This window comes from Lissotriton helveticus, chromosome 6, assembly GCF_964261635.1.
Source record: "Lissotriton helveticus chromosome 6, aLisHel1.1, whole genome shotgun sequence".
NCBI classification, from domain to species: domain Eukaryota; kingdom Metazoa; phylum Chordata; class Amphibia; order Caudata; family Salamandridae; genus Lissotriton; species Lissotriton helveticus.
Window position 1 is genome coordinate 1,280,526,317 of NC_136067.1, and position 17,333 is coordinate 1,280,543,649.

Below are 17,333 nucleotides of genomic sequence, written 5' to 3' on the forward strand. Positions count from 1 at the left end.
CCCTTGCCCATTGTCGGCCCTTCCTCCAAGGTTCCGAAGCCTATACATAACTCGTAAACACGTTCCACCTGCATGCCTTTGGTTTGAGATACGTCACCGCACAAAAGTGTGGTAGAAGCGACGTCATGACGCGCGCCAAACCTCCCAGAGATGTGCTTGTGACGGAGGCGCGTGCTACGAGGGTGAGGGGACAAGCTGGCGCGCGCACTCACATTAAAGGCTGGCAGCTGCCCGTCCGAGGCTCGCTGCAACTCCCGGATCAGCTCGATCGCCTTTTCACAGAACATCTTGGGACCGGGACGTTCACTACGGCGCACAGCGGGACAACAATCCAAAGGAGAACGTATGACGCGCCAAATTCTCCCCAGCCAATCGGACGGCAATGGGTCACAATTCGGCCCCGCCTCATACCGGAAGTAGGCTTATGGTTGGGCGCAGTTTCAACGTCTTCCTTCTGGCAACAATGCTCAAAGATCTTCGCGTGAGTACCTAGTCTGAGAGGGAGGTGACGCGGTGTTGTTCCCTGGGCAGTAGTATAACCGCCGGTTTTGATAGGAACTCAGTTACTTATCCCTAAGCGGTGCCTGATACCCGTGTGATCTTAAACCCTCCTCGCAGTACCAGTGGTCTAACAACTTGAGGGTGCTCCCCTGTAAAGTACATAGAGGGGGCTCCCCCTCCTCCGGCCCACCACCTACTACTTTTGCTGCGGGGGGCCAATGGAGCTCAATCTCCCCCATTTGAAACTTCGCTTGCGGGGGAGGAGAGAACCTGCAAATCGAACCAAACCTTCATGTTAAAGTTAAAACAATAAAGCCCAAAAGATTAACTTAAGTAAATTGTGATCCCGACATTCAGAGATAGAGATATATATATGTGCTGAAGCAATCACAAAATCAATGCAATTATAAAAGGTAACTAAGTTAAAAAGCATGGTTACACGTGTTGCAATTTCGAATAAATGTGGAAACTGTAAAGGGCGGGCCTTAGGCCCTCATTCTGGGACGCAGGACACACTGCTTACTCGGTGTAACTGGCCCAGAGCACGTGCGCTCGGCCTCTTTTATTGGTACTGTGTCACATGACCAGTGACATCAGTGGTGGGTGGGTGTTAAGTGTAAATACAGAGTTAGCACTAGAATGCTAACAGATTCTAGGGCACTACATCCCTTCCCAAATTGGTTACAAATTAAACCAACCGGAAAAAGTCCAAAATCTGTGGGGCAAAGAAGACACAGAAAATAACATTGGACTTGCGCTTTCAAAATGAGTCTCTTTGGCTGCTTTCAAGCCGCAGGCAGTATAGTTCTTACGTTCAGGACTAATAGTTCTCGGTGGCACGGTTCGTAGTTGTTCGGCAGGTTCACTCTTTGTCGGTGCTGTCTGTCCGGTGTTCTCAGCTCTTCCTTTGCTTCGCTCTGTAGGTGATGAGAGATAGATGGATGACATGGGTATCAACAGTCTTCTGGTTTTGTTCTCTCTTCTGGCTTTGTGATGTTTCCGGGCAGGCTTTAGTGTTGACTCTTGTTATAAACAGAGGGGTCCCACACTTGTATGGAGTTGGTAAGAAAAAAGGAAAATCAACAAATATTTCAAAAGGTTTAGAGAGAAAAAAGAATCAAAAAAGGTTCTGGAAATGCATTGTTTTATTCACTATGCATCCATATCGTCACAGTCACGTAATTCATTTGTGAATATCAGAATACACACTTAATTGTCATGAGTTTATGTGCCCATAGGGAGAAGGAAAAGGGAAAGGAAGGTAGTAAAGTTAGCATAGAATTGTGACTCACTATACATTTAATAGAAACAAAATTACATTGAAATTCATGTATGAGTTCTAAATGATCCCTATCCACAACAGGGTCATATATAATGTCCACAATGTCTGGTACTTGTTCAGAAAAGTTCAAGCTCCTATAAAGCCGTGTATATCATGCTGGTACTAGGAGTTGAACATGGGTAGAGGAACAGTCTACGTTTCGACCCAGGAATCGATGTAGGATAGTTGGTCCTTACAGAGAGGGTCTTCTTCAGGACATACGGGGGTGGGGGGATGGGCAAACCTCCTAGGGTTAAAGGAGAACAGAGTCAGACTTTACTTTATGTAGGGCAAAATGTCCCTAAGATAACCGTAGCGGGGAAAGTGACAGGCCGCCCGGGAACAGCGTTAAAAACATACTGAGGACTATAGAGGTTGTCTGTAAGGACTGTTACCTGCTGTGTATTGCAGGTCAGAGTATGACCAGCACGGTCATAAACAAGTCGTAGGGTTACGGATTGTGGGTATCAGAATTAAATCGGTATAGTAAGATCCATATCTGAAGAGGAACATAAGAATTTTTTAAAAAAATGATCACCACTTAGAGCAACACACCATGCTATTCACTCTTATCCAATTATATCCGGTCATACCTTAGTTAGAAGTTTCAAGTAGTGCAGAGAGGAACTATCTTTGTGTATCAAAAACGGCTCAACTAATTTCCGAGTCCGTAAGACGAAGGACCGTATCTAAAATAAAGAGAACAAGGGGGACTGATTTGATAAATGAACTGCCCCACCGTGAATACTATAATGGTGGCAGATGTCCAAAGAGAGGGGGGGGGGTTCTTACCCATGAGAACCGGTCCTTCAACGTGGGACGGGTGTCTCAGAAGAGCGGCTCCAAAGTGCTCGTGCCTGGAGGGGGCGGGGGTGGGGCGAGCTTGAATGACTTCGCCGTCGTATCTGAGTCAATAGAGTGAATCGGCGGTTAATATTAAAGTAAACAGGGTTTTTTTGGGGGAGAGCGTGATAGTTTTAAAGCATTTACCTCTCAGTGCGTCTCCAAAATGTTCGAGCCCGGAGGGGGCGGGGGTGGGGCGGTCTCGAGTAACTTCGCCGTTGTATCTGAATCGGTAAAGTGAATCAGCGGTTAGATTTAATTACATTAACCAAGGGGCTCCTCATGGAAGCGTGATTGTTAAGAGCATTTACCTCTTAGTGCAATTCTCTCTGCAGTGACCGGGATACCTCGCGGACAAGTGGAGTAGTGTGGCTCACTGGTTAGAGGCGGCAGGCCTGAAAACAGAAGTCAGCCCGGGACCAGGGTTCAATTCCCAACGCGGCAGGGTTGTGGACCTTGGTCAGCGGACTCGATAATTCTCGCTTCAGTGCTTACTCTAATCAGGGGTTCCACTCGGCAACTCTGGGCATTAGCTTGCCTAATCTCCACAACGGCCCCACCAATTCTGGGGATGCCTGGCTCCACCTTGGGGACTCCCAGCAAGGGACCATCCCACAGGGAAAGCCAGGACGGGTTCCCCAGAGTTATACAGCGCCGGGACGCCCCGTTGCTGGGGCAGCTGTGCGCTTTACAAGTATACTACATTTACATTTACATTTACATTTACAAGCACAGCTCCGTAACCAGGAAGTGTCCTGGCGGGGGGCGTGGCAACTCAATATATATGGAGTTAGCAAGGTAAAGGAAGGACTTAAAATAAGTAACCTAGCAACCGTCTTAGTGTAAACAAATATATGGAGTCAGCAAGTTAAGGGAAGGACTTAAAATAAGTAACCTAGCAACCGTCTTAATGTGAACAAATAGCGGACCAACGCACTGAACATTGTATGGATGATGATAATATGTGTATTCTCAACATAATGTATATAAACGAAGTCCATGATTTAGCCTGCCATACAGCGAAAGTATTAATCTCAGACACCATGTATATTCATAATGTACATTGTATTCGCTAAAGCGAGTAGGACATATGACTCAATTACCCCTTATTGGCATGGACCTGCCGACAAGGCGGTCAAATGCATGATCAAAGGTTGGGTCACTTCATTGTATTGGATTTGATGGTAAAGTCAAATAAAATACGATAACACACTGATGGTCGAATATCTGACAGATATATAAGTTATTACATTGGACATTCCGACAGTTTAGAAGTTGAATTGAGATAATTGGCATGAACCTGCCAACATGGCGGTTAAATGCTATGGAACAGATCTGAAATCAGTAAGGGTCTCGTAGGTTGGTTGATGTGCATGTACCTACCAACATGGTGGTAAAAATGCACATTAATAACCAAAGTTCTTAAGGGTATCATAAATTGGCCAGTTGAGCAAAGGTATTCTCAGATTCATTTAACCCATTGTTTACTGAGTTGAAAAAAGTAATCCATTTCAATTCCCTGACGTTCAGGATCGGGGCTATACTACCTCCCCTAGGACCCAGTTTGACCTGTTCTAGGATGACCCATCTCAGGCTTTCTGGTAAGTGGTTCTTTGCAGTACAGTGTTCTACCATCGGGGCCCCCTGTACCTTGCATTTGATCCTACTGCAGTGTTGGAGAAACCTCACTTTTGCACGTTGTTGTGTCTGTCCAACGTAGGGTAAATCACATGGACATATAATGCAGTATATCACATTGGTTGTGTTACAGTTAGTATGAGATTTGAGAGTTACTCGTAATTGTTTGTGAATGAATTCTTTTGTTTGAATGGTCGCGGGGCATGCTTTACAGGAGCCACATCTGAAGTGTCCCATGATTGGAGGGAGATTCCACATTGCGGTGATTGTGGGTTCTGCAATGGTGTCCAGGAGTGAACAGACCACATGGTCACGAATGTTCTTCGCCTTCTTAAAGGAATGTAATGGCAGATCTTTACAGTCAAGGTCCTCCGAAATCAAATTCCAGTGTTTATTAATCACCTTCTTTATGGAATTACTCTGGGTAGAAAAAGTCGTCACACAAATTAAGCGCAACGCTTAATTTGTGTGACGACTTTTTCTACCCAGAGTAATTCCATAAAGAAGGTGATTAATAAACACTGGAATTTGATTTCGGAGGACCTTGACTGTAAAGATCTGCCATTACATTCCTTTAAGAAGGCGAAGAACATTCGTGACCATGTGGTCTGTTCACTCCTGGACACCATTGCAGAACCCACAATCACCGCAATGTGGAATCTCCCTCCAATCATGGGACACTTCAGATGTGGCTCCTGTAAAGCATGCCCCGCGACCATTCAAACAAAAGAATTCATTCACAAACAATTACGAGTAACTCTCAAATCTCATACTAACTGTAACACAACCAATGTGATATACTGCATTATATGTCCATGTGATTTACCCTACGTTGGACAGACACAACAACGTGCAAAAGTGAGGTTTCTCCAACACTGCAGTAGGATCAAATGCAAGGTACAGGGGGCCCCGATGGTAGAACACTGTACTGCAAAGAACCACTTACCAGAAAGCCTGAGATGGGTCATCCTAGAACAGGTCAAACTGGGTCCTAGGGGAGGTAGTATAGCCCCGATCCTGAACGTCAGGGAATTGAAATGGATTACTTTTTTCAACTCAGTAAACAATGGGTTAAATGAATCTGAGAATACCTTTGCTCAACTGGCCAATTTATGATACCCTTAAGAACTTTGGTTATTAATGTGCATTTTTACCACCATGTTGGTAGGTACATGCACATCAACCAACCTACGAGACCCTTACTGATTTCAGATCTGTTCCATAGCATTTAACCGCCATGTTGGCAGGTTCATGCCAATTATCTCAATTCAACTTCTAAACTGTCGGAATGTCCAATGTAATAACTTATATATCTGTCAGATATTCGACCATCAGTGTGTTATCGTATTTTATTTGACTTTACCATCAAATCCAATACAATGAAGTGACCCAACCTTTGATCATGCATTTGACCGCCTTGTCGGCAGGTCCATGCCAATAAGGGGTAATTGAGTCATATGTCCTACTCGCTTTAGCGAATACAATGTACATTATGAATATACATGGTGTCTGAGATTAATACTTTCGCTGTATGGCAGGCTAAATCATGGACTTCGTTTATATACATTATGTTGAGAATACACATATTATCATCATCCATACAATGTTCAGTGCGTTGGTCCGCTATTTGTTCACATTAAGACGGTTGCTAGGTTACTTATTTTAAGTCCTTCCCTTAACTTGCTGACTCCATATATTTGTTTACACTAAGACGGTTGCTAGGTTACTTATTTTAAGTCCTTCCTTTACCTTGCTAACTCCATATATATTGAGTTGCCACGCCCCCCGCCAGGACACTTCCTGGTTACGGAGCTGTGCTTGTCCGCGAGGTATCCCGGTCACTGCAGAGAGAATTGCACTAAGAGGTAAATGCTCTTAACAATCACGCTTCCATGAGGAGCCCCTTGGTTAATGTAATTAAATCTAACCGCTGATTCACTTTACCGATTCAGATACAACGGCGAAGTTACTCGAGACCGCCCCACCCCCGCCCCCTCCGGGCTCGAACATTTTGGAGACGCACTGAGAGGTAAATGCTTTAAAACTATCACGCTCTCCCCCAAAAAAACCCTGTTTACTTTAATATTAACCGCCGATTCACTCTATTGACTCAGATACGACGGCGAAGTCATTCAAGCTCGCCCCACCCCCGCCCCCTCCAGGCACGAGCACTTTGGAGCCGCTCTTCTGAGACACCCGTCCCACGTTGAAGGACCGGTTCTCATGGGTAAGAACCCCCCCCCCTCTCTTTGGACATCTGCCACCATTATAGTATTCACGGTGGGGCAGTTCATTTATCAAATCAGTCCCCCTTGTTCTCTTTATTTTAGATACGGTCCTTCGTCTTACGGACTCGGAAATTAGTTGAGCCGTTTTTGATACACAAAGATAGTTCCTCTCTGCACTACTTGAAACTTCTAACTAAGGTATGACCGGATATAATTGGATAAGAGTGAATAGCATGGTGTGTTGCTCTAAGTGGTGATCATTTTTAAAAAAAATTCTTATGTTCCTCTTCAGATATGGATCTTACTATACCGATTTAATTCTGATACCCACAATCCGTAACCCTACGACTTGTTTATGACCGTGCTGGTCATACTCTGACCTGCAATACACAGCAGGTAACAGTCCTTACAGACAACCTCTATAGTCCTCAGTATGTTTTTAACGCTGTTCCCGGGCGGCCTGTCACTTTCCCCGCTACGGTTATCTTAGGGACATTTTGCCCTACATAAAGTAAAGTCTGACTCTGTTCTCCTTTAACCCTAGGAGGTTTGCCCATCCCCCCACCCCCGTATGTCCTGAAGAAGACCCTCTCTGTAAGGACCAACTATCCTACATCGATTCCTGGGTCGAAACGTAGACTGTTCCTCTACCCATCTTCAACTCCTAGTACCAGCATGATATACACGGCTTTATAGGAGCTTGAACTTTTCTGAACAAGTACCAGACATTGTGGACATTATATATGACCCTGTTGTGGATAGGGATCATTTAGAACTCATACATGAATTTCAATGTAATTTTGTTTCTATTAAATGTATAGTGAGTCACAATTCTATGCTAACTTTACTACCTTCCTTTCCCTTTTCCTTCTCCCTATGGGCACATAAACTCATGACAATTAAGTGTGTATTCTGATATTCACAAATGAATTACGTGACTGTGACGATATGGATGCATAGTGAATAAAACAATGCATTTCCAGAACCTTTTTTGATTCTTTTTTCTCTCTAAACCTTTTGAAATATTTGTTGATTTTCCTTTTTTCTTACCAACTCCATATAAGTGTGGGACCCCTCTGTTTATAACAATTAACTACCCAGGTCCCTTTGACTTCTGGGTTTAACCCTGTTTTATAATACATTAGTGTTGACTCTTGGCAGGTGAATAGAGTAGGTGCAAACATCCCTCTCACTAGGATGCCCCTCTCGCCGGTTTTCCTCTGCCACAGGATGTCCGGGAGGACCTCTTTGCCAGGTTTCCACTGGACTGGTGTTTTTGGTCGCGTTGCTCTACCATAGCCTTCGGGCCGTGAGCAGGGCGCTCCACGAACCTCACCGTCGGGTCCTAGTTCCACCCGAAGGTTGAGTTGTCGACTCTCTTCATTGCTCTCGAGGCTTTCATCCTCTTGGGTCCTGCAGGCGTGCTTCTGTAGATCTGTCTCCCGTGTGGGACTTGCTGCCACCAGAGTTCCTTGAGGCCTCTGCTTCTTGGGTTGCCACGGGTCGGTGTGGAGTGGTCAGTTCATCAGCTGGATGTGTGAGCACTCTCGCCATTCGATCTTCCGCTCAACCCCAGAGGTAGATGTCGCCAACAGTCTATCTTGCTCTCTTCTGCGTTCGCCATGTGGATGGATGACTCGTAGGTGGTTGTCTTTGGTCTGCTCTGCCGGTGCTCTTACCAGGCTTGTTCTCCATTGCACTCCAGTGTTCCAGTGCCTGTCACCTTTCTTCTTTTCTTAGTGGCGGTGGCCACTCTGTTCTTTCTTCCTTCTTCTTAACCTGACAGTCGTGCCACTCTGATTACTTCTTCCTTCTTTTCTTCTTAGTGGCAGTGGCCACTCTGTTCTTTCTCCTTTCTTCTTGAAGTGACTGGGTGTCACTCTGACTTCTCTTTTCTTCCTTTCTTCTGTGGCGGCGTGCCGCTCCGATCTTTCTTTTCTCTTCTCCTCTTTTCGCGACGTACCCTGTTCTTTTTCCTTTCATCTTCTCTGGCCAGGCTTCCCCATGCAGCGCGCGCACTCTGCACGTGTCTTCCTGGTCTTGTCCTAGTCCTAGGACACTATCTTCTTTTACTCACTTCCCAGGGTTAGCGTCGCGACCTTCACATCTTCTTCCTGTTGCTTTCGTTAATTTGTCTGGTTGAAGTTCGTGGGTCTAGGTCGTCGGACCGTGCCTTGTCTCAACTTCTTGGACGTCGTGCTGGTCCCTTCTGCCGAGGTCTGGCAGGTAGGATTTGTGGTGCTGAGCTTCTTGGACCTCGTGCTGGTCCCTTCTGCCGATGTCCGGCAGGTAGGCTTCTTGGTGCGACCATCTGGCTGGTCCACTTCGTTCTTTGTAACCAGGCTGAGTGGTCAGGTTGCTTCTGTGTTGAATCTTCACTGCTGCGGGTTGTCAGCGCAACCATTTTCTTTTCATCGCAGTTGAGTTGTGAGGTGCCGGGTTTTTAGGAACCCGGTGGTGCCAGGGGATAACACCCGAAGACCGCTGAGTTCTCCCTGTTCCGGACCACAGAAACACAGAGTCTTCCAGTTGAAGTCAGAGATCGAGTTTTATTGGGTGCAACCAAGTAACATGTGTCCTAGAAGCACGACAACACGGGTCGTGTATTCTCAGGAGACTGTTCCTTTTTACAGAACCAGCCTTCTCCTTATATACAGAAATAATAGCTGCAGTCAAGAATTCTTGAGTTTATGATATGGCGATACACATATTTCTACAATAATACAAAGAGCGAAGTCATGTAGGCCAACCCATATTTTAGACGTCCAGTTCGTGATAGATTACCCGGCCAGGCCCGGAACTCCCATCAGATATCGATGAAACCCCAATAAAGCAGGGCACCTCCTAGTCATAAAACTGGCCATAAACAAGGAACATGGACAGGTGTGTGTGTGTGTAGAAAACATGGTCGGTACGTAGTGAATGGTTTGTGGCATGTTATGCATTGATGCTATCTTATTCGGCCACTGGGCGAGGAGCTGCCCAAACAGGTTCGGCTGGAGGCAATGGAGTCGGTTGGGACAGGTCAGGGGGAAGTCAGGGAAGGTGGACGTGTCCTTTTAGATCAAGCTCGACCTTACTCAATTGACTTATATGAGGGCAAGACACAAGATGGATGCTGTTCACAAAATGGAGTCTAAGGGTTCGGAACGGAAACTACGATTTAAGGGTGTTGGCATCCCTCAATCATGACGCAAATGCATAGAGATGATGTCCTAATCATTACCGGTCCGTCGACACCAAATTCGTCATGGTACGTTGATATTTTGTGGCACGGGTATTGGACCTCGATACCGGGATAACAGCAGGGTCCAGAATTTCAGAACCACAGACCCTCCTTTTGCCCTCATATTAGGCAATAACTCATGTTAATCTGAGTCCAAATCTGTATAAATGAATTCGTGGAGATGCTGCTGTAGCATCATTCTGTTGCTCAGTTCGTCCCTTGACACAGCCTTCCTTACACATGGAGTAGCACAGAGGCCACATAGTGCAGGAGCGCACTGTACACACAGGCAGAACATAAACAGAAGCGCTAAAATCATCCCAATTGTGGTAAATAAATAAATAATACCCTATTTTTGACTAGACATATATCATAACAGATAGCTCAATAAATAAGAGTCAAGATTCGAGGTAGTGGGAGTTTTGCAGGTTTATTACAGCATAAAGGACAGGAACAGGACAACCTGCATAGGAATAGGATGACAGGGCCCAGCAGCTGCTGGGGCTGGGTCTGGGATGAGCGCGCTGACTTTTAATAACAATACATGAGCATATATACATAACGCAAACACATAGCATTACATTGCAGTAGGCGTAGCAGTGGGTGGAGCAGAAGGCGTGACGCGTAGCAGTCGCGAAAGATAAGAGTAAAAAGGTGTAACTCAGACATGTGATGCAAACGTAACAGAATATGTCATGAATGGGCGGAAACATAGGAGGGGGCTACCTAAGGAGCCGGGGCCTCTAACCTGGTGGTGCGCGAAAACTGGCAATGACGTGTTACGAGGAGAAGCTGGGGGCTATGAACTCTGTGCTAGGAGCAGAGACTAAAGTCTGGAGGGTCGGAGCGACATGTACCTAAACCCTATCTAGTATCTGATGTTTAGGGAACATGTTGATATAAACTAGAAGTCAAGAGGGAAAAGGCTAACTCGATTCTAAGACTGGACCATGCATTTATTCTACATGTAGTGCGTGATGAAGAATATTAAATGACCATTAAATACAGTATTTCTCTTAACATGGAGCCGCATAGGCTAGACAATGACGGAAACTATTGATGTAGTTCAGTAGCTTAGGAATGCAGAGAAGGAGGACTAAACTGATAACTGGAATCATAACATAGTCTTGGCAGACTCAGAGGCAGAGCCAAGCTGTACCGGGCACTGCGAGGCAGGAAGTAAGTGAAAGGTCGAGGATACAGGTGGGGGCTGGATCGCTCCTCAGCAAGGGTTCAGGAGACAGGAGCTGAATCTGATGTCCGGGCCCTGTTGAGGCCTGGAAACGGGGACTTTATAATGAAATAACGTGCACACTGAGAAACGTGGCAACGTAGCTTTACATAGGCCTGATATTCGTAGTATTCACGAGGACTGGAAACTGACATACTAGAGGTGGACACAACTGTAATTGCGTCTTGAATCGGACATGGGGAATAACATATGCATATTGGTCATGCACACATAACATATGATGGATGACACGTAGAGACACAGAACATGGCAAAATTTACTTTTCCACATTCCCTCCTTGTCACTACGTTTCCATCAGGAAACATCAATATTCATGATACCATCTATCATTTCATACAGTACCATTTGTTCATCTCGAATTGTCTTGGAACGGGATTTAGAACGGGGCTTGGGACTAGGAATACAAGAGGTAGCACACATGCCGCAAATCGCAGGGCCACATTGTATACAGAGGCAGCAGCTGAATATGATCGCTACTGCAATACCTAGAAAGGACAGGACTTTCCATCCCCAGGCGGAAATTATATTCCAGAACCAACCGGACCATGTCCAGGTGCCTGGATCCTGGTGTAATAGATGGGCAATTTTATGAAGTCTGGTTATAGCTGAATAAACAGACGGCGCGTTATTTGGAATGAAAATGCAACAACTGGATCCGATGACTCTACAGGCCCCGCCCCTATCGGCCAGTATGACGTCAAGGACGAGACGATTCTGGAGCACAACAATTCTCATAAAGGATTGCTCTTCGGTTAAGTTACCTAGAGCGGAGGCAGTCTCATCTACTACAGCTTCAAGGGTTCTTGTTAACCTACGGATTAGCTTACTGTTTACAACTGTACCTAAATAAGGGAACACACCTTTATCAATATCAATGAATTGCTCTGCAGTAGTTTCAGTATAATCGACAATCGGGAGGTTTCTCTTGTGTCTAGTATGTACTAGGAAGGAATGCCTATGGTAGTCAGGTGGGGCTAGGAAAACAGGTGGCAGTAGGAAGGCAATGTAACAGGTTCCCTCCCAATCGAGGGGCAGACGAACATATGCGGTTTGACCACAAACAAAATAAGAATGACGTGAAGCTTTAAAAATAGATTTCCCACTGTCACTATACTGGATAATAGTAGTACAATCACTATGTCCTACGTGTACAGAACCATAATTACGAACACATAATTCGCCTTTGACTGGTAATACTGAAATAGCAGGTGAGTCTGGAGTAGTATCAGACTGAACATTCAGGACCATGAAATTCGAAGAATAGTTACCTAAATTATACACTTCATTTTCTAGATCTAAACCTGTTCTGTGGGGGAGACCTTGCTTGTCTGGGAAACATGTGCTGTTAAGAAAAGACATATCTGTTAAGGAGGACGTTAACGTGGACCATGCTCCACACGAACCATTATGTGAAAAAGGATAAGGAAAAAGTGGCAGAACTCCCTTTGACGTCTGGAAAGGGGGGAGTCGACCACACACCCAACAATTAGTGGCATTGCTGGTCTGGTGTGAGTAATGTAACATGCGGATAAATGTATTGTTACGCATAGCGAGGCGGTATGAATATTCGTGAGGAGGCAGATCACTAAACGTGTGCTCTACTGTAACATTAGAAGGCTTATTTACATGAGGAACTGGAAAACACAGGAAAAATGCGTAACTAGTGCAGGAAATCAAAAGGCTGAGAAATAATATGAAACTTAGAAAAACGATACATCGGATTGAGTTTTGACTAACTCTCTCACTATGGGGGTCTATTTTATACATGTCAGAAACAGTCTAACCGTTTCACCTAGGGGAGGACTTAGACAATCAAACTGGCTGACTTAATTTACTAGACCGTAGTTTCTGTTTATACTCCTGCTGCGGAGTTTTCTCTAACAGGGGGGGTTTTGAATCAATGTCATTTGCGGGACAGTCCTTAGAAACAATGTTTTGACAAGTCTTGATATCCTGGGAAATGTTCTTGGAGACCGGTTTCAATCCGTAGAATTTCTTGACGTGCGAAAGGTGCACCCAGCCGCGGCGTCCTTCCAATTTCACAGCTGTACGGGTGGTGAGGAGGACCTGACGGGGCTCCTTCCAACGTGGCTCCAGCGGACTTGATCTGTCGAAGTTACGTACGAGCACCATCGAACCTGGAACGATTTCATGCGGTGCCACCTCGGTATTGTCTGGAAATGTGGCGGCAACCTGTGAACGACATGAGTTGAGGGCAGACATCAAGGAAGCTAGGTAATCTGTCAGCATATTACATGAAACATCAGTAATACTTCGGGGTCTAGGAGTACCCCACATGTTAGGGGGGCGGCCGAATACGACCTCATACGGGGACAGACCTGATCTGGAATGTGCGACCATGCGCATATAAAACAAAGCAACTGGCAGAGCTACTAGCCAGTCCACACCCTTATCTTTACATATTTTGGCAATTCGAATTTTCAGAGTCTGATTATGTCTCTCGACTAGACCAGCTGCTTCAGGATGGCGTACACAATGAAACTTCCACTGGTACCCCAACAACAGGGAAACGTGCTTCATGAGTTCAGATGAGAATGGCTGACCGTTATCAGAATATACGACTCTAGGGAGTCCATATCGAGGGAAAAACTCACGAACCAACTGCTTGGCAGTGGTCGCGGCTGTGTAATCTGGGACTGGATATGCTTCTGTCCATCTGGACAAAGCGCATACAACTACAAGGACATACTTGAAACCTCGACATCGCTCCATCTGAATATAATCCATCTGGAGGACCTCAAAAGGGTGGTCAGGGGGCTGGAAACCACCTTGTTCCACCGGGACACTTTTACCTGGATTAAACTGACAACATATCATACAGGTACGGACTTTCTGCTTGGCTGCAGCTCGTAAATGCTTGTTGAACCAAATGTTCTGGATACTGTCTAACATCGCTTTTTCTCCTAAATGTGCTGGACTATGTGCGGTATTAATGATGACTTGAACCATAGAGTCGGGGAGAAACCATGCGGTCCTACCCTTTGTCACCCATCCTTGATCTGTCTGGACCCCTCCTTGTTCAGACCACTTCTTGGTTTCATCGGGAGTAGCATGTAACTGGATATCTATGACATCTTGAGTAGGGTCCTTAACTGTCATACATGTAGTCAGATCTGGAGTGTGTGTCATGTTAACTGGACTGTCTAGAGTCTGTGCTGTAAGCTTGGCTGTGCGATCTGCTAGATCATTACCTTGAGAAATAATGTCAGTGACTTTCGTATGTGCTTTGCATTTCATGATAGCGATAGATGTCGGTAAATGTATTGCATCTAACAGAGCTTGGATAAGGAAACCATGCTGAATCTTGGTTCCATGAGAAGTCATGAAACCTCTCTCCTGCCAGAGCACTCCAAAGTCGTGTACAACTCCAAATGCGTAACGTGAATCTGTGTAAACATTAACTTTCAGGTTCTTGGCGTGTATACAGGCTTGTGTCAGAGCAACTAGCTCTGCTGCTTGAGCGGACAGGGTATCAATACGGTGTGTTTCAATAACTTCGGTGTCAGTAGTCACTGCATACGCGGCGACTAGTTCTCCTGTACTAGTTCTCATACATGAACCATCCACATAAAGTGTCAGGTCAGGATCTGGTAACGGAATGTCTGTCAGGTCTTGTCTTGGCTTTGTCGTAATGTTGACTACTTCCACACAGTCGTGTGCGGCAGGATTTGAACTAACTGATGGTAACAGTGTAGCAGGATTCAGGATGTTGCAGCGTCTAATATCTATGTGTGGCTGGAACAGTGTCAATTCATAACCTGTTAAACGTGCAATTGTCAAGTGCTGAGTTTGTGTTCGGTTTAAAAGAACTTCCACGGAGTGTGGGACTTGTACTGTCAAGGTATGTCCTAAGACTATGGAATCACTTTGTCTGATAGCTAGTGCTGTGGCTGCAACTGACTTGAGGCACGCAGGCAGAGCCTGGGCTACAGGATCTAGTGTGCTCGAAAAATAAGCACAGGGCTTGTATTGTCCTGCTTGATCTTGTGTAAGAACAGATAAAGCTGTACCTTCACGTTCAGTAACGAAAAGTGTAAAAGGCTTACTGTAGTTCGGTGTAGCTAGGACTGGAGCTTGGCATAGGGCTTTCTTTAACTCATTGAAACTAAGTGTATGTTCAGATGTCCAAGGGAGAACAGTCGATACGGCTGCCTCCTGTGTCGTTAACTGTATCAGTGGCTTGGCTAGAAATGCATACTGGGGAATCCATTGTCTACAATAAGAAGTAAGGCCGATAAAGGCACGTACCTCCTTCTGGGTCCTGGGCTGAGGAAGACTCACTATTAACTGGATACGGTCTGGTGTCAACTGCCTACCCCTCTTGGACAGTAAGTGTCCTAAGTAGACCACTTGCTGGACACAGAATTGAAGCTTCGAAGGGGACACCTTGTGCCCCATCTCGGCTAGGAAATACAGAACCGTCAGTGACGCTCGCTCGCAGTCACGTTCAGAACGAGCTGTGATCAGTAGATCATCGACATACTGGAGCAGGGCAGTGTCAGTTGGCATGTGAATATTGTCTAGTTGTCTCTTAAGTGCTTGACTGTAAATACTAGGACTTTCTGTGAAACCTTGAGGAGCGCGTGTGAACATATAGCTCCTTCCATTTAAACAAAATCCGAAAAGAAACTGGCTGTCTGGATGGATGGGAACACTAAAAAATGCGTTCTTGAGGTCGATTACTGTAAAGAACATGGCTTCGGAATCAATGGCTGTCAATAGGGAAGAGATATCTGGGACAACTGGGTACTGAGGAATAATACATTTGTTAAGTTCCCGTAAATCAATCACTAATCGATATACTGGGGGTGCATTTGGATCAGTACGTTTCATGACTGGAATGATCGGAGAGTTACATACATTGGAGTCAGTTTCTACAACTACTCCTTGAGCCATGAGCTCGTCAATAATTTTGGATAAGGCTGCTACAGCCTCAGGTGGCAATCTATACTGCCTGATTCGTGGTAACACTACACCTGGTTTGAGAGTCACACGATGGGGTGTGATTTGCATATAACCTACATCAGTTGGACCTTGCGCCCATAAATGCTGCGGGACATTAGACAGTCTTGAATCAAAATCTCGTAATACATAGTGACCCTTAAAGTCACGTAGGAACAGACGTATTCCCTCTGGGGAACAACATATAACTGCACCTAACTCTTTCAATGTCTTAATGCCTAATAGATTTTCTGGACATGACTTAGTAAGTAACAGATCAGTAGTGCGGGACAATGGACCTACTTCTAGAGTGACTGGCTTTGAAATCTCATTAACGATAGGCTTTCCTGAAAATCCAAGGGAAACATTTCTTGAGCCTGAGAGCGGAGCCCCTGGAACTTCGGCATGACTAATTGTGGTCCTACTTGCCCCTGTATCAATCAAAAACTTTCTGTCTTTCCCTAATACTTGACTGTGAACATAGGGACCTTCTTGATCTACAGGTATCTCGATGAGAGGCAAGCCTACCTCCCTCTCTAGGCTGTTTCATGAATATGGCTGGTACTCTGGATACTCAGACTGTGCATACTGGTACATCTGCGATGTAACATGCTGTGTTGCAGCAATAGGCTGCGGTACTGTAACTGTCTGTTGTGCATTCTGTGGCTGAGGAATCTGTGAAACTTGTTCCTGTCTAGGCGGACGTGGTCTTTCTTTAGTCTTACCAGTAGCTATGTTGTGTTTCAGAACTGCACACTCATTTATAAAATGACCTGGCTGTTTACAATAATTGCAGTTCCCTTTAACGGGTGCTGCAGGATGACTGGCTTGATTCGGACCCCTCTTCTGGCTGTCTTGGGGAACAGATTGTGCAACTAGCACTTTCATTTTCGTGTCTTTTATACGTTTTCTTTCGTGTTCTTGTTCTTCTCTGATTCTATTCTGGTGATACTGGAGCATCTGGAGCATCTGGGACGGAGTATTTGCTTGCCAGGTGCTTTCGACTTTCAAAACTCGGTTTTTAATTGGTGGACTTGAATTCTCGACTAATTTGGTAACGAAAAGGTGAGGGTATGACTCACTACTTGTCTTGAGGCCACTGTTGATACTAAAGCACTTTTCAAACCTAGAATAAAAATCACTAATATCTTCATCTTGTTTCTGTTTACAGGCTGAGATTGCATCCCAGTCTTCTTTTCTCGTTGTTAATAATCTGGGTAAAACTTGAATTAATAATTCTGGTAATTCTTTACATTTCTCTCCAAGACCAGTACCTGGTACACGTATCTTATCTTCTGCTTCTAGGACTGCCCAATCTATCTTTTTCTCTCCCACCTCCCATTCTTTTTCCTTTAGCTTTTC

General features: G+C 45.2%; 2 protein-coding genes across 3 annotated transcripts in view; one reads left to right on the forward strand and one right to left on the reverse strand.

Annotated features, from left to right (window-relative positions):
- The window catches only part of GINS1 (GINS complex subunit 1), a 375,966-nt gene that overhangs the window by 321,248 nt on the left and 37,385 nt on the right, over window positions 1-17,333 (reverse strand). The window contains exon 1 of one of the 2 annotated variants that reach the window (XM_078649030.1): window positions 213-342. The exons of the other annotated variant lie outside the window; for it this stretch is intronic. Coding sequence (XP_078505156.1) covers window positions 213-287 — 75 coding nt within the window. The 5' untranslated portion in view covers window positions 288-342. Of the gene's footprint in view, window positions 1-212; window positions 343-17,333 lie in introns of those variants that run through there. 2 annotated transcript variants of the gene reach the window in all.
- The window catches only part of ABHD12 (abhydrolase domain containing 12, lysophospholipase), a 495,702-nt gene continuing 478,716 nt past the window's right edge, over window positions 348-17,333 (forward strand). The window contains exon 1 of the mRNA XM_078649029.1: window positions 348-481. The gene's annotated coding sequence lies outside the window, so the exon portion shown is untranslated. The remainder of the gene's footprint in view (window positions 482-17,333) is intronic.